The sequence below is a fragment of the Aspergillus nomiae genome (genome assembly GCF_001204775.2).
Source record: "Aspergillus nomiae NRRL 13137 chromosome Unknown contig00247, whole genome shotgun sequence".
NCBI classification, from domain to species: domain Eukaryota; kingdom Fungi; phylum Ascomycota; class Eurotiomycetes; order Eurotiales; family Aspergillaceae; genus Aspergillus; species Aspergillus nomiae.
In genome coordinates, this window is record NW_015378302.1 from 1 (window position 1) to 20047 (window position 20047).

General features: G+C 54.4%; 5 protein-coding genes across 5 annotated transcripts; 2 read left to right on the forward strand and 3 right to left on the reverse strand.

The window, feature by feature from the left end:
- Positions 1–123: 123 nt before the first annotated feature.
- On the reverse strand, positions 124–1570 carry tpcD (trypacidin cluster transcriptional coactivator tpcD; the record flags this gene model as incomplete). Its single annotated transcript, XM_015553470.1, has 3 exons — positions 124–723; positions 783–1295; positions 1367–1570. 3 exons carry the CDS (start codon positions 1568–1570, stop codon positions 124–126), a joined length of 1317 nt encoding a protein of 438 aa, XP_015404700.1.
- Positions 1571–2287: 717 nt separating this feature from the next.
- Positions 2288–3616, forward strand: ANOM_008215 (Zn(II)2Cys6 transcription factor; the record flags this gene model as incomplete). The annotated part of the gene is made up of 1 exon (XM_015553471.1): positions 2288–3616. The coding sequence occupies one exon, from the start codon at positions 2288–2290 to the stop codon at positions 3614–3616; it is 1329 nt and encodes a 442-aa protein (XP_015404701.1).
- A 1404-nt stretch (positions 3617–5020) lies between these two features.
- On the reverse strand, positions 5021–10871 carry ANOM_008216 (aflB / fas-1 / fatty acid synthase beta subunit; the record flags this gene model as incomplete). The annotated part of the gene is made up of 3 exons (XM_015553472.1): positions 5021–5425; positions 5509–6152; positions 6203–10871. 3 exons carry the CDS (start codon positions 10869–10871, stop codon positions 5021–5023), a joined length of 5718 nt encoding a protein of 1905 aa, XP_015404698.1.
- Positions 10872–11218: 347 nt separating this feature from the next.
- ANOM_008217 (sterigmatocystin biosynthesis fatty acid synthase subunit alpha) lies at positions 11219–16715 on the forward strand (the record flags this gene model as incomplete). The annotated part of the gene is made up of 5 exons (XM_015553473.1): positions 11219–11316; positions 11379–11405; positions 11480–11922; positions 11978–16539; positions 16590–16715. The coding sequence occupies 5 exons, from the start codon at positions 11219–11221 to the stop codon at positions 16713–16715; spliced, it is 5256 nt and encodes a 1751-aa protein (XP_015404699.1).
- Positions 16716–17670: 955 nt separating this feature from the next.
- On the reverse strand, positions 17671–20025 carry ANOM_008218 (uncharacterized protein). The gene is made up of 5 exons (XM_015553474.1): positions 19898–20025; positions 19409–19841; positions 18166–18702; positions 18009–18108; positions 17671–17960 (listed from the first exon to the last, which is right to left on the reverse strand). The coding sequence occupies exons 1-5, from the start codon at positions 19941–19943 to the stop codon at positions 17886–17888; spliced, it is 1191 nt and encodes a 396-aa protein (XP_015404702.1). The 5' UTR covers positions 19944–20025; the 3' UTR covers positions 17671–17885.
- Positions 20026–20047: the final 22 nt, after the last annotated feature.

Sequence of the window (20047 nt, forward strand, 5' to 3'; positions counted from 1 at the left end):
GATTTTGAAAACTTCCAGAAGACTCCGGACACAACTAGCACCGCTGCTACATTGTCAGGATATTACTAAGCTAGTTATTAACCATGTGGATAGTATAGCTGCGGCAGGAAAGGCAACTAGGCTTTAAAATCGGGTGTCATCATTATCCACACAATATTGAATCTCAAATGCAATCACGGCGTTGGTGGGAGATCGAACCTCCCGCATCACCACAAGCCCATCGGAGCGACTCCGCAGCAAATCTCGTATCTCGCCCATGTTGAGGGGCGCCCCATTGGTGAGCTGCAGTAGGGAGAGATCGCTCAGACTGACCGCCGCTCGCGCCGCAGCGTCCATCGACCTTGTGACCGCCGACATCGGCAGAGTCAAAATGAGGCGCGCGTCTGAATTATTCCGCAACACCTCCACATGAGCCCTTAGCGCCTGAGCTACTCGCATGGTGATTTCAATCGCTGACGACTGTGGGGATGGGGATGCGATGGAGATAAGATAGACCGCGGCGTCGAGGACAGGTTGTGTTGCTGTTGATGGACGGGTGCCCCAATTGATGCGTTCACGTAGATGCAGAGGTATGCTCGCTAGTTTCAAGTTAGACATGCCATGATTATCGACACATGGTTGAGGACCGCCAGACTCGGTCTTCGGTTCTGTCTGCACGAGGAAACGGAGTGATGGAAATCGGGGAGCGAGGGCAATAACCAGTGAGGGTGACAGGGCACCCACCTACAAGAGGATGAGGTTAGTCACAAGGGGGATGCCACAATCGGGAGTGGGATGCGCACATGGACGACTGTTGCCATTCCCAAGCTTTGCCAGTCCATCCGAGTAAGCGTATCTTCCACGGCAGCATCCATGGCACTTGACACGTAGGAGAGGTAGGCACCCAGCTGTCGCTTCACCTTGGGTCGTTGTTGAAGACATACGGCAAAAGGAGAGTTACTTCCCACGGCGAGGTTCCATGCGGAATCTTCCGGCTGCTCTGAGGCCCCAGATCTGCGCGTCTGGGTCCCCATCGTTGACGCTGACGGAGCCAGAGTGTCCGACATGAAGAAAATGGCGTCCAGCAGGGCTGGTTGGGTCACAAACTGTTTCGACAGCACACTGTGTGCCACATGCCCCGGTGAAGGCTCACAAAGAAAGCCTATTGTAAATAGTGGCCGCACCAGTCGACGTAGCCGACATTCAGGGACTCCTGCAAGGTCTGCGACGTCTTCAAAGGGTACGGATTCATCCAGAGGGATACACGCTAGCACCTGGAACTCCCCCAGCCACCGCAAGCATGCCAAAAGCTGATTCTGTACAACACCATTAGCATCTTTCTGGGCGTATTTCATCATAGAGTGGGGGGGTGAGGGGAAGTATGCACATAGAGAGCCAACTGTCGGACAAAGTCGGCGGGCTGACCGGCGAGGGCGAATACTTGCGAGGCATTGGCAATCAGTGTTCGCTGGACGGGTCGGAGATGGTCAGGGAGCCCAGCTGAATATCCGCCAGAGTATCCGTCTCTCGCCAGGGTTCTCGCGGCGGTGGCAATTTCCTCGGCACAGATTTCTAGATCAGTCAAGGTCATGGCTGAGGATCGCTCGTGAACATGGCCTAGAGAGGGGGATATTGAGTGAAAAGCCCACCAGCGAATCTCCGTGCGGTGCAAGGAGAGTTCTTGAACTTTCCATGGGGTTTTAAAGTTGTTGAGATTACGGGTGATCTGGGCAGGTTCCGCATTTGACCCGTGTAGTCCTTCCCCCGTGTCAGGGAGTGCTGATCTGCAAGCCGGGCCCAATTACTGGCTCGTACGTTTATCTTTCGCAAGCCACCGGTAGCAAAGGCATGCATATCTCTGTCCCATTCTTAAAATAGCTTGGCTCGGTCACATCTCAACATCGCAGCGAAACGGGCCCAGGGTTCCTGGGAGCTCATGCGGGTGCTGCAGATCTAGCTTGCAGGAAACAAGTCTTTTGTGGGTTGTCATTCCGTTATCTTGAGCAGGACGCATGCATGCAGGTGGGCGGGCTGGGCTAACAGTATTGGTTGTTCTTGGTCTAATTCGTCAAAGGGAGCACGCAGTTCTCTGGTCACACGCATCAGCCTCGGTATAAACAAGGAAACGCAAAGCTAGACGATCCTGGGCTCAGTCAGAACCCCTCAGCTGGTGACGTGAGTGTACATTTAGACCTCAGGGCGAGGCAACGAAAAGGGCGGGCTACTCTCCCAGGGAAAGCCTTCACATTGTGTCTCTTCCTGCGTTCCATTGAAGATCATACTGATTTCCTTCCTCCGGACCTCCACGATGGTAGACCAGATCTCCCCCCGGGCATCGCCCGGACCGATGCGTTCCTCCCAGACTCGCCGCGCCCGAAAGCTCCGGGATAGCTGTACGAGTTGTGCCAGTTCTAAGGTGCGATGTACCAAAGAAAAGCCGGCCTGTGCTCGGTGTATCGAACGTGGTCTTGCCTGTCAATACATGGTCTCTAAGCGGATGGGCCGCAATCCGCGCGCTCCCAGTCCCCTTGAGCCAACTCGGCGGCCATCAGAGAGTCTTCCGTCCGCCGGGTCGGAACAGGGACATTCGGTCCATAATACGTATTCTACTCCTCATGTTCATTCTCATTCTCATCCGCAACCGCATCCACCACCTCCGCCTCAATCGGATCAACCACCACACGCTCTGCCCACCCCCAATGGTAGCGGTAGCGTCTCAGCCATCTTTTCCCATCAGAGCCCCCCGCTACCCTTGGAGGCCCAGGGGCTGGGGGGAGAGTTGTCTGGTCAGGAGCAAGGCACCCTGTCTTCGCTAACGGTCGATTCGGAATTTGGGGACTCTTTGCATTCCATCGATCACGGAAACCATGCCGATTTCTTGGCGGAGCCGACGGGGAGTCTTTTCGACGCCTTCTTGGAAGTGGGGACTCCCATGATCGACCCGTTCCTCGAGTCGGCACCAGTACCGCCGTTTGAAACGCGCTATTGCTGCTTTTCGCTGGCACTACAAACGCTGACCCACCTCTTCCCCCACGCCCCGCTGGGCTGTCAGCTACGGCTGACGGGTGGCGAGGATAGCTCGTGCAACCTGACGACGATCGACATGGTCCTCTCGGGGAACAAGAAGGCGACCGATGTGGTCCGGAACATCCTCGGGTGTTCGTGTGCGCAGGACGGCTACTTGCTGAGCATGGTTGTCCTTATCGTCCTCAAGGTGCTGGCGTGGTATGCTGCCGCAGCCGGCACTCAGTGCCCCTCGGCGGCGGTGGGTGGAAATAACAGCAGCGACAGCAGCGGTAGCAGCCGGAGCAGCAGCAGCAGTAGCAACACTCCCACCACCGTTTCCGAAGAGCGCGTGCTGCATGTACCTAGTCTGGTGGGCGGGCATTGTGTGGATGAGGAAGACCAGCCGCGAGTCGCGGCACAGCTCGTTCTGAGCGAACTGCACCGAGTCCAATCGCTGGTGAATCTATTGGCCAAGCGCCTGCAAGAAGGCGGAGACGACGCAGCAGGGATGCCGGCGCACCATCCAGCGTCCCCTTTCTCCCTCCTCGGGTTTAGTGGGCTCGAGGCGAATCTCCGCCACCGCTTGCGCGCCGTGTCCTCAAACATTATTAATTTCCTGCAGCAAGAATGAAGAAAGGGCCCACCCATCCATTGACCTTGGAATGACACCGGCATGATATCCGCCCCCTTGCTGACCCTCACCCCCTTGCATTTGGTGCTTTTGCGCTTTTTTGACAGCGGAGGGGGGAAAGGAAGCTGTGGCAACTGTCATCTCACCAGCATGTGTCTTTGTCATGGTTACATTGCATACACGACCGGCCGTGGAAGGGCGAGACTGGCCGATCGATCAACACACACTCCACGGACGACCAGGGATCGTGCAACTTTTACGAGGTCATCGCCCGAGTAGGTTTGGGTTCTGGATTCAGCCAGCCATCATCTTTGCTCCCCACGAGAGAGCCGGGTGGGGAGTCGTCGATGTTGATATTGGTGTTAGCGTTGGTGATGGTGACGGTGATGGTCGTGTTGTTGGGTGTGTGTTGTTGCTTGTTTGCCTGCCTCACAGGCCCTAAGCCCTGAAAAGGCCAGGATCAGGTGGGTCCGTCCGCTGTCATGATCAGCATTCCGGAACCCCTTGCAGTGGCTTCGATCGCGTCATTGCTTCTCGTGAAGTTTCCCTCTCGAATACTCCTGATCCAACAATTTGGAATAGTCTATATGATCTAGATGGTCTATTTATTACGTTTTCGTGGTAGTTACAGACATTTTAGTTGTCAATCACCGCGTGAGAAAGAATGATATATTGTTCGCCATGGTGGACGGATCCGAGTTGAGAATTCATAATACGGCACAATAGTACGCAGTACGACATGTAATTCTGAAATGAGATAGCTATACTGGTTTCAATTATAAAGTGGATTCCAACGATCCACTTTATTCTCGTATGAGCAGTCTCAGTCCCTAGCATGATCAGATGCACGAGGGTGGTCTCGGACTCCGGTGGTAGACCCAGTCGGAAAGCGAAGAGTCGACGAGCAGAAAGTACGAGACTCGGCTACGCCCGACACTCGAGGATCCACCTGTCCAGGAGAGAGGTCGTCCATTTGTCGATCATCGTGAATGTTGGTATGCTTATCTGGCGTCATGGTTGCCAAGCTTCAGCTGCGATGTACGTGTCCTTGCCGACCCGCTAGGAAAGCCTGCAAGCTATCGAGAAATCCTCATCGACGTCGACGCGGCGATCGTCCAATGGGATCGCGTCATCGTGGCCAACAAGACCAGAACAGAGCCTAAGCAATCCAATGATGACCCTAATGCGGGTCTGATTTTGGATTCGCGCGACATTCGAGATGGTTCATGTACAATGAGTCACTAAACAACAACATGATAGCTTAAATAAATCGCAGTGGTTTCCATCGGGCAAAGCGTTGGGTTTCAACAGTTGGATAAACAGGTGGTGATCTAGTAAAAAACAAAAGCAACACAGGAACCAGAATAAAGACCAATACCAGAGTAAACCCACGCAGGCAGACGGTCAAGCCATTTGTTGAAGTAGAGAATGAAGTCGGGGACTACCAGTGATGTCGTGCACCAGCTGAACGTAAGACTTGTCGACAGAGAAAGGCTGGCCAACGACATTGGGGATCCAGCGTCCCACCAATTCGCACGGCTTTACATCCGCCACCCGGATGCGCTCAGACAGATATTCACGATAAGGCTCAATCTCCCCTCGTAACAGGGTCGAATGGTAGGGGATGTCGATCCCCGGGAGTGGAATCGTTGCTCGACCCCGTTCCATGCGATCCTCGCGAGACACCCGCTCCACCGTCGGGACGTGTTTCCACACCATGGCCCGTAGCTCTTGGTTCTCAATCGCTTCCGGTCGAGGGTGGCAGGAAAGGTCATCACATAGCTTACCCAGCGTCCAAAGGGCTCGGAACTGCGGTCGGGCGAGGGAAACATGGTCAGTGAGAAGGAGCGGAAATGAAAGGATGAGGGCAGGGAGGATCAGAAATCACCCACATGACCTGCACAGACGTATTGCTGCGAGTAAATGTTGTAGTTCACGACTTCCACGAACCAGCCGGTCTCCTGGTGAATGATATGGACAAGGCCTTTCAGACTGGCCTCCTCGAAACCTGCACCCATGTTAGACCGAGCAACAAAGAGAGGAAGATAGATATCACCTTTTCCGATCCGCGATGGATCGGCCGCCAACATACCATAGTCGGTGTGGCCGTTGGCGTCGCGCGGGAGCGCATTCTGCATCTTCAAGCCCCGGTAAAAAATGAGAGAGATGAGGTCTTCAAATGAGAGGAAGGAGGCACAGGCGCCAAGGGCTGCATATTCTCCCAACGAATGTCCCGCGAACCGCGCACCCTTCTGAATGACACCCTGGGCTTTGAGCCATTCAAACTGAGCCATTTCCATCAGCGCTAAGGCAGGCTGAGCGAACTGGGTGGACATCAACAGCCCCTGGGAATAGGAGAAGGTGTACGAGGTCGAATTCGCCGCCAACCCCTTCAGGATCGGCGGATGTTGACCATCGTTCGGTGACTGTCCCATCAAACGCAGATAGTTGGCACGGACACGGCGCCCTCGCGGGCCGCCAAAGTGAACAGTGAGGGTCAAAGGATTGTGTTGCACTATGTGCAAGATAGAGAAGCCTGAAAAAGTTTAGTACGAGCTACACACGTTGGGATCGCAAATTCCATACCATAGTTCTCCCACAAATGCGTGTCAGCGCGGGTCCACAACGCTTTAGCCTCCGCACAGTTGCTGTACAGTTCCATGCCCATCCCCTGTTGTTGACTGCCCTGGCCGCAGAAGACATATGCCGTCGTCTCCTGCTCGACATGGGCATCTGCCTCCGCTACACGTTCTTCCGTCCTTTCGTTGAATGCTTGCACTTTCAAAACCATATCCCCGTCCTCCATGGCCCTATGCTGCAGCTCGACCCGCAGAGGGTCGTTGGGGTGGATGGGTGCTTGCAATGTGATACGCCAGCTCCGGAACCGAGATCGGTCTGCATCTCCCACGGCCCATTCGGCAATTCTGCGCATCATGGCAGAGGTTTCCATACCATGGACAATGGGGCCCGACAGGCCGGCGTATCGCGCAAAGGCCGGGCACACATGGATGGGATTATGATCCAGGGAGACACGCGCATAGGATTGGCTGCGTCGAGGGGCTTGTACGGCCACAGTCGAGGTGCCCGTCCACCCAGGATGTTCAAGCTCCAGCAGCTGCGCCCGAGGCGCACCGTGGCGGTGCAGGAAGTCCATCACGACGTTTCCTATACAAGACTCACTTTCGAAGTATACGCGACCAAATGGTGTCGTTGATCCATCAGGGCTGTAAGTGAACACGAAACCGGTTACCTGTAACAGTGCTAGCTGACCGTTCGGCTGGAACAGTTTTTCGCTCTTTAATCTGAAGAGGAGCTGCTTCCCTAGCAGATCTACCGCGCGATCTTCTCGCATGAGCCACTTGCGGCTGTGTAAAATTGCACGGCGCACTTCAGAGTCGACATGGACAACCATTTCAGGCTCCTCCGTAAGTTCGAAAGGGGTTTCACATGCCGGAACGGTGCCTCCCACAAAGAAGTCTGATTTGACGGTGACAACATGTTGTCCTTGGCGTTGAATGTCCGCCGACACCGTCAACATAGTTCCCCTAGGCTTCACCGCGACCGCGAGGATACGGGATGAGGTTTTGACGATATCGCCCACCCGCAATGGTTTGACGGATGGAGCATAGTGGAAGCTGATAGCGCTGTGCAGCAGGTCTAGGAAGTCGCATTTCAAAGCGGAGACCATCAGAGGCTTGGTAAGAGCAGACCAGGCGATGACCACACAGTAGTCGATAGGTACACATCCTTGGGGGTTCCATGACTGCAGCTGAAGGGGACTGGTTTGCCGCAATACCCTCTCGAAATCGCGAATCTTGTCCGTTGTGATCACCAGTTCTTCTCCCGTAAATTGCGAATTCAGACCCAAAAGAGAACCCTTGTTCGGGGGGCCCAAGTTCCACAGACTCATGTACAAAGCCTTGATCCTCTCTGCCCGACCAAACGTATCCTCCTCAAGCGTCCACTCCTTCGGCTTCTGGTCGACCTTGAAGCAAAAGGCGACGGTGGGCTCGGGGTTGAATGGAACATTGGGGGCCAAGGTGGTGAACACTCTTTTTCCATCATCAGAGACGATCTCAAATACAACCTGAGAAGGGGACCCACCATCCCCCGTGGGTGAAATCAGTCGAATCTTGCGAATCTCCGAGTCTTCGGTGTAAAGCACCTCGATGGTGTCGCCACGCTGGGCTTGGAGTGCAGCGCGAATGGGGTTAGGCAGACGAGAACCGTCCCTAGAGACCGACTTGCTCATCAAACATGTCCGAGCCCACGACCTCGACAGTCCGACCATGTGCTCAAAAAGAACGTCCATTTCGGGGACGGTTCCCACTTTCTTCAACTTATAGAGCCCTCGAACCCTATTTGTCGTTACTCTGAGCCCAGGAAACGCGCTGAGGGGGCTGTTTTGCGTGTTCGAGTGTCCATCGCCGATAGAATTTTGTCTTGAATCAGCTTGTAGAGCACCCACGTAATGATTACAAATCTTGTCTAAGATGTCTTTGACGGACTCATTGTCGGATCTTGAGTACTGAGCGGCCATGGGCCCTTGAATGATGAGGGTTCGGTGGGCGTCCTGTCCTATCACCGCTTCTACATCTTCGGATTGCCACAATGAGTCTTTTTTAAACCAGGTCTCGAAACGCTCATCCAACCTGGGGATGAACGGGACCGGCTTGATGTCACGTCGGCTGAACAATTGCATAAGAAGAGAGATATCTTCTGGATACAGCGTGCGGTATGCTTTATCCTTCATGCTCTCTTCCACCCGGGCGATGATGTCGAGTGGATGTTCGCCGGGGTTGTCAATAGCGCATTGGAATCGCTCTCGAAGCAGATGAACGAAGTCCAATACTAACACCCGATATGATAGATCTACCCATCGCTTCTGGTGAGAAACATACGTGAGATCGCACAGACGGCGGAGGACCTCGAGGTAGGTCATATCCTCCAGCTCCACATTCTGTCCGTGTCCGTCAACAGCAAACCAGGGGCGGGCAAAGTCTTGGTTAAGACGACTAGCGATTTCTTGCCGGTGGTTGCGGAGATATTCCAAGCGCTTAGAAGTGTCTTTGATTGAAAAGACCCGGTTGTCGAGTTCTTTCCACAGCATCACTCCGCGAGTAGCGAGAACATGGATAGGTTGACCAAATTCCGAATTGACCGTCACTACACCGCCGGTAGGCTCGTGGAAAGACTTGTGCCAATCTCCATCTTCTACGCCTTCTGCATCCATAATCAGGCGTTTTGCCTGGGCTGACGTATGGGCTTCCCGAGCCACCATCATGCGACTGCCCAGCAACACTCCGTCGAAGGGCATGCATGGATAGCCAAAGGCCTGGGCCCATTGGCCCGTGAGGTACGGAAACGTGTCCGGGCCTCCACCGAATCCACTACCTGCAATGAAGAGAATATTCGGACACGATCGGATTTGCGCGTATGTTACCAGAATAGGTGCATGGAAGTCCTCCCAGGAGTGATGTCCTCCCCCTCTCCCTGCGGTCCATTGCAGCCCGATCAAAAAGTCAGGATAGGTACGCGCGATCTGTATGACCTGGTGAATGGCCTCGATAGACCCAGGCTTGAATGAGATGTGCTTGAGGCCGATGGACTGTACACATTCTTGAACGACCTCAGGAGAAGGGATGCCAGCGCCGATGGTGATTCCTTCCACGGGAACTCCCTGGCGCACCAGATCCTTGATGACAGAGATCTGCCAGGAAAAGGTCGTAGGTTTGGCGTAGAGGAGATTACATGTGATGCCGTAATCTGCTGGGATGGCAGTTGCCAGACGCCGAATCTCGGCCTCGAACTGACGCTCTGTGTGGTAGCCGCCACCGGCCAGTTCGACATGATATCCAGCTTGAGCAACTGCAGCGACAAAGTCCCAACGCACCGTAGTAGGTGTCATTCCCGCCACCATCACGGGAGGCTTCCCAAGAAGTGTTGTCATACGGTTGTGCAGTTTAGCAGTACCGTCCACATCTGTACGAAGTTGTAAGCCAAACTCAGCCTCCCAGTTCACTGCATCCGCATGGCCTCCAACGGGTTTTGGTCCCGATTGACTAGTCAATTGGATCACTGATACGCCCGTTCCTTGTGTGAGCTCGTGAATAAGACTGCATGTTTGCCCAGGTCCAAAGTCCAACACGTGCGTTGCGTTCAAGCCCCGGCAAACCAGAGGCCAGTTCAACTGGTCCACGGTAATGGCGTGGATAAGAGTCGGGATTATTTGATCTGTTTGTAGTTCTTGGAGGTTGCTCCCAGTGCCTGTGTGATAGAGGGGAGTTTTGATGGAATGGAGAGGCAACGGAACAGAGCTCAAAGCCTCGAGAACACGAGCTTGGACACCGTCCAAGTATGGGGTGTGAAATGGTGCGGATATGGGAAGGAATAACAGGTCCACTGTAGGCTTTCGATTGCGAAACAGGATACGCGACTGATCGAGGGCATTGTCTGCTCTGATCCCTCGGACATAAAGACAGACAGCCCATAGGGATTGAGGTGGTCCCGCCAAAACGAACTTTTCGTGGGAGTTAGCCAGGGCCAAATGCACCCATTGGTTACATTCTCCCAGTGCCTTGTTGACATGCTCAATTACTCCCTCAACTTGGGGGCGGGAGAGCCCGGAGATACTTAGCATCGAGGAAAGAAGCCCCTCGCCATGTTCGATGCAATCTTGGATCATGGTATCCGAGACGGCGGAGGATGGAGTGGAGAGGTAAGCCTCGAGTCCAATCCAAAACGAGATCAGGAGCACCGTCCTGCAGGCGTCATAAAAGGTTGACCAGCTCTCGGCCTGGGTGACGGCCACCGCGGCCAATATGCCTTGGGAATGCCCCGTGGCACTATGAAGGAGGGATCGAAGTTGCCCAGGATCAAGTTCAAGCTCTCGACAAGTTGCACAATAAAGCGCCAGGCTAATTAATGTATTTAAGGGAAAGCTCCGTGGCGACAGGGCAAGAACTTCTTTGCTAGGAGCAACCTCGGGTGTGGCCAGCCATTGTCGGAGATCGAAACCCCAGGGCTCGTGGACGGCTATTGCTTCAGGGGAAGAAGCCAGCTGCGAAAGGGTGTTGGATGCCAGGTCTAGTAGCTCATCCAGATCTGGGCCATACCGCTTGTATAACTCCAGTAGGCTTTTTAACACGTCCAGATTGTTAGACCCTTGACCCCCAAAGGCAGCACAGATCCGAGCAGCGCCTCTCTGGGCGGCCTGGATAGGGATTGACTCATGTTCCCTACCAATGGATCCCATCCTTAGACGCAAACAATCACCTTAGAGTAAAGCTGTAGTAGATAAGGGGGGTACGCAAACTTTTACCAGGACAAGGGAGAAAGAAAGAGATTTTGAGGCCTCCAGCCTTCGGCCTAGTCTGTCTGGTGCACATGATGTGCATGCACTATACAGTCCGACCTGCCATTCTTCACAAGCCGAGGCGTCTTGCTTTCAGCTCAGCGACGAAAGTCGGGATTCGGGGTTCGGGCATGCAAAATATCATTGCCCGGCGATCAACTAAGTGCTCCAGCAGTGATCCGATAGTAATTGTATATGAACGCTACTCTTTCATGGTCATTAAAGCATTCGTACCCTATTCCCGCGACATGTCGCGCAGCTTGTCTCTTCGACGGAGTATCGATATGCGGCCACAGGCGATGGATGATCAATATATTGCACATCAACTATTGGTCGAGCTCCTTGCGTAATCACTTCAGCCCCTCCCGATACTGCATTGCATGGCCAGCTAATCTCACCTTCATACAGACATCAATTGGCATTCCCTGTCCGCTGGTGAGACTCTGTTAACCATCCATCAACTATAACACTTGAAGGAAGAGGACATATTAACCAGGCAATCGACGCAGGGTCGACACGCAAGAATATTTACTTGGTCGGCAGAATGCTGTTCAACGCTACGTCGAGCTGGGTCCGTCCAGCATCCTGATGGGCATGGCCCAAAAAGCGGTGCGAGGCATGGTCATCCAAGGGAAGAGATTGGTAGCCTCCTCTATCCAGCTTCTCGCAAGCTCGTTAGACGCGAAGAAGCTTTGTTATGAGTATGAAGAGAGAAAAGCGCCAATTGTACCGCAAATCACCGTGGACGTCCCTACCCCGGAGCTACCGCGTCTTGCCAACCCTCCATCGATACCCCAAAAACCCAAAGTTACGCCTGCAAGCGCTCCAAATATCGTGATCGACGATGTGGCGCTATCACGAGTGCAAATTGTTCAGGCTCTTGTTGCCAGAAAGCTGAAGACGCCAATTGCCCAGCTTCCTACATCAAAGTCAATCAAAGAGCTGTCGGGTGGTATGGCCATGTTTCCTACGCGCAGCAGTGCCCTATGTCTGACAGCATCTTCCAGGTCGGTCTTCCCTGCAGAACGAGCTCGTGGGAGATTTGCACAACGAGTTTAGCTCCATCCCAGATGCACCAGAGCAGATCCTCCTGCGAGACTTTGGTGACGCCAGCCCGACAGTGCAACTGGGAAAAACGTCCTCCGCAGCTGTTGCCAAACTAATCTCGTCCAAGATGCCTAGCGATTTCAACACCAACGCTATTCGAACCCACCTGGCAAGCAAGTGGGGTCTGGGACCCTCGCGACAAACAGCGGTGCTGCTCTACGCCATTGCGTCAGAACCCCCATCGCGGTTAACTTCATCGAGCGCAGCGGAAGAGTTCTGGGACAAGATTTCATCCATGTACGCCGAATCGTGTGACATCACCCTCCGACCGAGACAAGACACTATGAATGAAGACGCTGTGGCTTCCTCGGTGGTTGATCCGGAGGTGGTAGCCGAGTTTTCCAAGGCGCACCGGAGGCTCGGGGTTCAACAGTTTCAAGCGCTAGCAGAATACTTACAAATTGATTTGTCGGGGTCTCAAGCCTCTCAGTCGGATGCTCTGGTGGTGGAATGTCAGCAGAAAGTCGATCTCTGGACGGCCGAGATGACCCCTGAGTTTCTCGCCGGGATAACACCAATGCTGGATGTGAAGAAGTCGCGACGCTATGGCTCGTGGTGGAATATGGCCCGGCAGGATGTCTTGGCCTTCTATCGTCGTCCTTCCTACAGTGAATTGATGGACGACACCCTGGGCTTCAAAGTCTTTCTCAATCGTCTCCGTACCCGAGCTGATGAGGCCCTGCTCAGCATGGTACGCAGTCTTTCTTGTGAGGCCTACTTCAAGCAAGGTTCTTTACCCGGATATCATGCCGCCTCGCAACTCCTTGAGCAGGCCATCACATCCACAGTGGCGGATTGCCCGAAGGCACGCCTCATTCTCCCGGCGGTGGGCCCCCACACCACCATTACAAGGGACGGCAAGATTGAATACACAGAGGCACCACGCCAGGGAGTGAGTGGCCCCACTGCGTACATCCAGTCGCTCCGCCAGGGCACATCTTTCATTGGTCTCAAGTCAGCCAACGTCGACACTCAGATCAACTTGACCGACGCTTTGATGGAGGCCATGTGCTTAGCACTCGATGATGGAATCTCCTTTGTTGGTAAAACCTTTCTGGTGACAGGAGCGGGTCAGGGGTCGATAGGAGCAGGAGTGGTGCGGCTATTGTTAGAGGGAGGAGCCCGAGTACTGGTGACAACGAGCAGGGAGCTGGCGACGACAGCCAGATACTTCCAGCAGATGTACAATAATCACGGCGCAAAGTTCTCCGAGCTGCGGGTAATGCCTTGCAATCTAGCCAGTGCCCAAGATTGCAAAGGGCTGATCCAGTACGTCTACGATCCCCGCAGGCTAAATTGGGATCTGGATGCCATCCTTCCCTTCGCTGCCGCATCCGACTATAGCACCGAGATGCATGACATTGGGGGGCAGAGCGAGCTGGGCCACCGACTAATGCTGGTCAATGTCTTCCGCCTGCTGGGGCATATCGTCCACTGTAAACAAAATGCAGGGGTTGACTGCCATCCGACCCAGGTGCTGCTCCCACTGTCACCAAATCACGGCATCTTTGGTGGCGACGGGATGTATCCGGAGTCAAAGCTAGCGCTTGAGAGTCTGTTCCATCGCATCCAATCGGAGTCTTGGTCAGACCAGCTATCTATCTGCGGCGTTCGCATCGGGTGGACCCGGTCGACCGGCCTAATGACAACCCATGATATCATCGCCGATAAGGTCGAGCAACACGGAATACGCACATTTTCCGTGGCTGAGATGGCATTCAACATCGCCATGCTGCTAACCCCCAAATTTGTGGCCCATTGTGAAGATGGACCTTTGGATGCCGATTTCACAGGCAGCCTGGGAACATTTGGTAGCAGGCCTGGTTTCTTAGCCGAATTGCACCAGAAAGTCCAGCTGGCGGCCGAGGTGATTCGTGCCGTGCAGGCCGAGGATGAGCATGAAAGACTCTTGTCTCCGGGAATAAAACCTACCCAGCAAGCACCCGTGGCCCCAATTCACCCCCGCAGTAGCCTTTGTGTGGGTTATCCCCATCTCCCCGATTATGAGCAAGAGATTCGTCCCCTGCTACCGCGTCTGGAAAGGTTGCAAGATCCGGCCAACGCTGTGGTGGTGGTTGGGTACTCGGAGCTGGGGCCATGGGGTAGCGCGCGGTTACGGTGGGAAATGGAGAGCCAGGGCCAGTGGACTTCAGCCGGCTATGTCGAACTTGCCTGGCTGATGAACCTCATCCGCCACGTCGACGATGAATCCTACGTCGGCTGGGTGGATACTCAGACCGGGAAGCCAGTACGGGATGGCGAGATCCAGGCACTGTACGGGGACTATATTGACAACCACACCGGGATACGTCCTATCCAGTCCACTTCGTACAATCCAGAGCGCAGGGAGGTCCTGCAGGAGGTCGCCGTCGAGGAGGATCTGCCCGAGTTTGAAGTATCTCAACATACCGCCGACGCCATGCGCCTCCGCCATGGGGCTCACGTTTCCATCCGGCCCAGTGAAAATCCCGACGCATGCCGCGTGAAGCTTAAACGAGGCGCTGTTATCCTTGTTCCCAAGACAGTTCCCTTTGTTTGGGGATCGTGTGCCGGTGAGTTGCCGGCTGGATGGACTCCAGCCAAGTACGGCATCCCTGAGAACCTAATCCATCAGGTCGACCCTGTCACGCTCTATACGGTTTGCTGCGTGGCCGAGGCATTTTACAGTGCCGGCATAACTGACCCTTTTGAGGTCTTTCAACACATCCACCTCTCGGAACTAGGCAACTTCATCGGATCCTCCATGGGTGGGCCGACGAAGACTCGTCAACTCTACCGAGATGTCTACTTCGATCATGACATCCCGTCGGATGTTCTGCAAGACACGTATCTCAACACACCCGCTGCCTGGGTCAATATGCTGCTCCTCGGCTGCACGGGGCCGATCAAAACTCCCGTCGGCGCATGTGCCACCGGAGTCGAGTCGATCGATTCCGGCTACGAGTCAATCATGGCAGGCAAGACCAAGATGTGTCTTGTGGGTGGCTATGATGATCTGCAGGAGGAGGCATCGTATGGATTCGCACAACTCAAGGCCACAGTCAACGTTGAAGAGGAGATCGCCTGCGGTCGACAGCCCTCGGAGATGTCGCGCCCCATGGCTGAGAGTCGTGCTGGCTTTGTCGAGGCGCATGGTTGCGGTATACAGCTGCTGTGTCGAGGGGACATCGCCCTAAAAATGGGTCTCCCTATCTACGCGGTCATTGCCAGCTCAGCCATGGCCGCCGACAAGATTGGTTCCTCGGTGCCAGCACCGGGACAGGGCATCCTAAGCTTCTCCCGTGAGCGCGCTCGATCCAGTATGATATCCCTCACATCGCGCCCGAGCAGCCGTAGCAGCACATCATCCGAAGTCTCAGACAAATCATTCCTGACCTCAATCACGTCGATCAGCAGCCCTGCTCCCCGCATACAACGCGCCCGACCAACCACTGATATGGCTCCGCTGAGAGCAGCGCTCGCCACTTGGGGGCTAACTATCGACGACCTGGATGTGGCCTCATTGCACGGCACCTCAACGCGCGGCAACGATCTCAATGAGCCCGAGGTGATCGAGACGCAAATGCGTCATTTAGGTCGCACTCCTGGCCGCCCTCTGTGGGCCATCTGCCAAAAGTCGGTGACGGGACACCCTAAAGCACCAGCGGCCGCATGGATGCTCAATGGATGCCTACAAGTACTCGACTCGGGGCTGGTGCCGGGTAACCGCAATCTGGACACGCTGGACGAGGCCCTGCGCAACGCGTCTCATCTCTGCTTCCCTACGCGCACCGTACAGCTACGTGAGGTCAAGGCATTTCTGCTGACCTCATTTGGCTTCGGACAGAAGGGGGGCCAGATCGTTGGTGTGGCCCCCAAGTATTTCTTTGCCACGCTCCTACGTCCCGAGGTTGAGGACTACTATCGTAAGGTGAGGGTTCGAACCGAGGCTGGTGATCGCGCCTACGCCGCGGCGATCATGTCGCAGGCGGTGGTGAAGATCCAGACGCAAAACCCGTACGACGAGTACGATGCCGCCCGCATTTTCCTCGATCCCTTGGCGCGTATCTCCCAGGATCCGTCGACGGGCGAGTATCGGTTTCATCCCGATGCCACACCCGCCCTCGGCAACGATACTCTGCCATCCCCCGGCGAACCTGCCGAGCTAGTGAAGGGCATCTCCTCCGCCTGGATTGAGGAGCAAGTGCGACCGCATATATCTCCCGGTGGCACGGTGGGCGTGGACCTGGTTCCTCTCGCCTCCTTCGACGCATACGAGAACGCCACCTTTGTGGAGCGCAATTATACGGTGAGGGAGCGTGAGTGGGCCGAAAAGAGCGCGGATGTGCGCGCGGCCTATGCCAGCCGGTGGTGTGCAAAAGAGGCGGTGTTCAAATGTCTCCAGACACATTCACAAGGCGCCGGGGCAGCCATGAAAGAGATTGAGATCGAGCATAGTGGTAACGGCGCACCGAAAGTCAAGGTATGAGATTTTTGATCAATTGAGATCCATGCATCACTGACAGACAACAGCTCCGGGGTGCTGCACAAACAGCGGCGCGGCAGCGAGGATTGGAAGGAGTACAACTGAGTATCAGCTATGGCGACGACGCGGTGATAGCGGTGGCGCTGGGGCTGATGGCTGGTGCTTCATACTGACTGTGTGTCGCCAGGTTTGAACCAAATGATATCCCATAGACCTCGCGTATCGTACAGAGTATATAGTAGTAAAGGTTGATGAACTTGTGCGTCAAATCTGCCAGGAATTGATTCGAGTAATTGGCTGCTAGTAGTCAGAAATGGATCCAAGTGGCGTCAGTCTAAGTCCGTACTTAGCCAGTTATTGGTACCGCGTACGTAGTACTATTTGGATGGTGGAGAAGTTGTCGTGATGGGCGAATTGACGCTCAGGGCGTCGAAGTGGGGCGACGGTTACAGAGGGCGGTGTGGATACTGCCCGGCCCATTGCTCTGGTTGGGTTAGTGGCCTTTGTGAGCCTGAGGCTGCTCTCCGCCCCTAACTACGAACTGGGATTAGTGTCTATGGTATACCCGTGGAGGGAGAGCGGAGATAGAAACCAAAGGCACAGCTCAAACCCCCCATGGGTTTGAATTGGCATGAGCTGAACATACAATTTCAGGAAAGTGGTATGATTATACGATCGCGGAAACATATTGTTCAACGTTGCAGACTTTCGTATGCTACTACTTACTACTAGTACCGGTCGTATCTTTCGATTTGACGACACTGTTACTGCAGATATATATATATTGTTTAGCGCTACCAAGTTTAAGTAGACGGGATTCACCCCTTCGCAGTGAGAAAATACTGCTGATTTTGGGAGCTATTCTTCAGGATGTAAAGAACTGCACTACGAGTGTCTGTATGCCTCTCACCTAAGTTCTCTTGGTCTAGTCGTATCGTCTGTGAGTATGCACCTGTGGTTGTTTTGTGGGGTGGAACGAGGAGCCAAGGGGGTGGTGTGGGTGGCCAATTTATTCAGGCACCAGCAATTGGTACTCTTTCGGCGTTCCTGTGGCCTTAGACGCGTTCGCTTTCTCCGGTTGGATTTCATCGCCCCTTCTACACACATCGATATTTCCATCACGGGTCCACGAAAACAAACGTTGCGTTTCAATTTGATTTTATATAACGAGAACCTAAATAGACGGAACGGAAGAGACCGAAAAGGTTATACACGACCCCATCGAGCCAAAGCCGCCGCGACACGAACACAGGACCCCATCGCGCCTTTCTGGACCAGTTCCACGTCAGCACGCTTCTGCTCGCCTCAGAAACATATGACCGCGCTTCGTTGCCGCTAGTATCCTACCAAGAGAGTTGAGATCCATCCGTATGGATAACGAAGTGTCCCGATGTAGTTTCCTTGGTCGCTTCGTCAATCTACCACCCCAACGTTAGCACACGCAAAGAAGAAGGCAATGATCATACCCGAGCACAGATGCCTGCCACACTGTCTGCGACTGTTGTTGGGGCCTGCGGACGGCCCATCAGCCGCGCTCCTTGGTCGCCCATATCGGTTTGGACATGTCTAGCATGCTTCGGTTAGCGAATATACGTTACCACGAAATATTCGAACGATGATTACCCTGGATCGATGATGAAGGCCGTGAGCCATTTGTTCTCAAAGTGGAACTTGCGCACCATGTAGTTGGCCGCCAGCTTCGACACTCCGTATGCCGTCAGTGGGGCCCGCGCGTAGTCGTGCATGTTGGTGATGGTGCTGATTGGGGCACCGATCAAGATAAACTTGGCCTGTTGCTTGGACTGCTGCAGCATCAGGCGGGTTGCCTGAAACAGGAGGACCGGAGCATACATGTTGACCATCATGTGCGCCTGGAGATGTTCGAGAGGCATGGTGGACGCGGGCCCAAAGTTCGTCGCCATGGCCGCATTGGCAACTACCACGTCCAAGTGCGTCACCCCGTGTTCCTCCCGCAGGTTTGGACGGCTGTCTGGGCATCGGTTTCCGAGTTGCAGTCCAGTTGCACCACGATCATCCGACTGCCTTCGGCGACGGCTAGTGTCGAGAGCGCCGGCGTAGCGGTGGCGACGTTGCGCACGCAAGCGACCACGGTGCTCCTGGGACGTTGGAGAAAGGCTTGAATCAGACCTCGTCCGATGCCTGCGTGTTATGAGTAAGACCTCGTAGGACCTCTGATTCGATTGACCATACCTCGGCTGGCCCCGGTGACCAAATACACCGTCTCAGGCGGTCCATCCCGGCATGGCGTAGAGAGCCTCTCTTGATCGTGCTGGCTAAGTGATCCGTTCATTATTTTACGGCTTTGAAGAGTACTCAAGAAATGCTAAAGCTACTAAAGGACCCATGATAGTATCCCATTATATATGGCGGTGTGTTGGTCGCTGGCCGAGTTGGGCCGCTGGGTGGCAGGCATTTGATGGTATGCCAACGAATTCGATCCCCGTGCTGGCGACTTCCCCCAAAACGAAAATGAAAAAGGCCTATCTGATGATATTGGCACATCTAGCACGCTAATTCACAACTAAATACCAGAGATCTGCTTATGTCGACTTCGAGTAGCGTATGTGGCATCTACTACCAGTAAGTCACCAAGCAGTGACGGACGTGCGTGGCCACAACGAGTCTATTGCATGTTATTCATGTGGCAAGAAGTGCCACTTGGTAGATCAGATCATTCCGCTCGACTTATCAGTCGCTGACCGTTAGGGTCTTGCATTCGGTTGCGACTCACAAGTGACAAACGTTTCGGTCAGCCCGAATTTACTAGCTACAACCATAGATATCCGCGTACTACGGGCTAGTATCTCCCGTAGCTCTGCATGGTCAAGACCATCACCATCAGTACCGCATCATGCCACACACTCCCAGCATTCCCATCACCGAGCCTGCCAGTGGAAAGAGGGCTCGCACAGTGTTGAGCCAATCCCACTTTTTTACCAATCTCACGCTCTCCAGCAAGCTAATCTCCACACCCCCTTTCTCGAACTGATCCTCAGCGTGGAAGAGGGCTGTGTTCGTAGCGTTCATGAACATCCACGTGTAGGGCACCATGCTCACCGTCGTGACGGCGGCGACCATCCAGTGATGCCAAGGTTCACCGACAGAGTGCTTGGCCCACGCCGCATATCCGTACAGGGCCCCCGTCACAAAAGCGATTCCGGGGCCTTTACGATGGCCGCTGTAGAAAATACGGCTCCATTGGTGCACCAGCTGGGCCGGCTGCTGGGTGGTCTCGATAAGAATGGGAATGGTGAGCAGGTGGAGGTTCATCATGGCTCCTGCATCTGATTAGCTGCTTCCCAAACCTTCAATGGATGTAGACAGGGGGAGATACCCGTCAAAAAGGACCCCGTGAGGACGGCGACATATTCGGTGCCCATATTGTTTGTTCTGGGAAATATGCGGGTGAAAGAGGCGTGGACAGCTGACTCTCCATCTGCAGGGAGGAGCACATTCTTTATTTCTTCTTTTGCCCTCGTGTTTG

Excerpts from the sequence above, each read along its gene's own strand:
- ANOM_008218 (XM_015553474.1), bottom strand. The coding sequence starts at position 19,943 with ATGGGCACCGAATATGTCGCCGTCCTCACGGGGTCCTTTTTGACGG. Across the intron at positions 18,703-19,408 it reads GGAGTGTGTGGCATGATGCG|GCATCGGACGAGGTCTGATT; the intron begins GTACTGATGGTG and ends CATAACACGCAG. Across the intron at positions 17,961-18,008 it reads TGGCAGGCATCTGTGCTCGG|ATTGACGAAGCGACCAAGGA; the intron begins GTATGATCATTG and ends TTGGGGTGGTAG.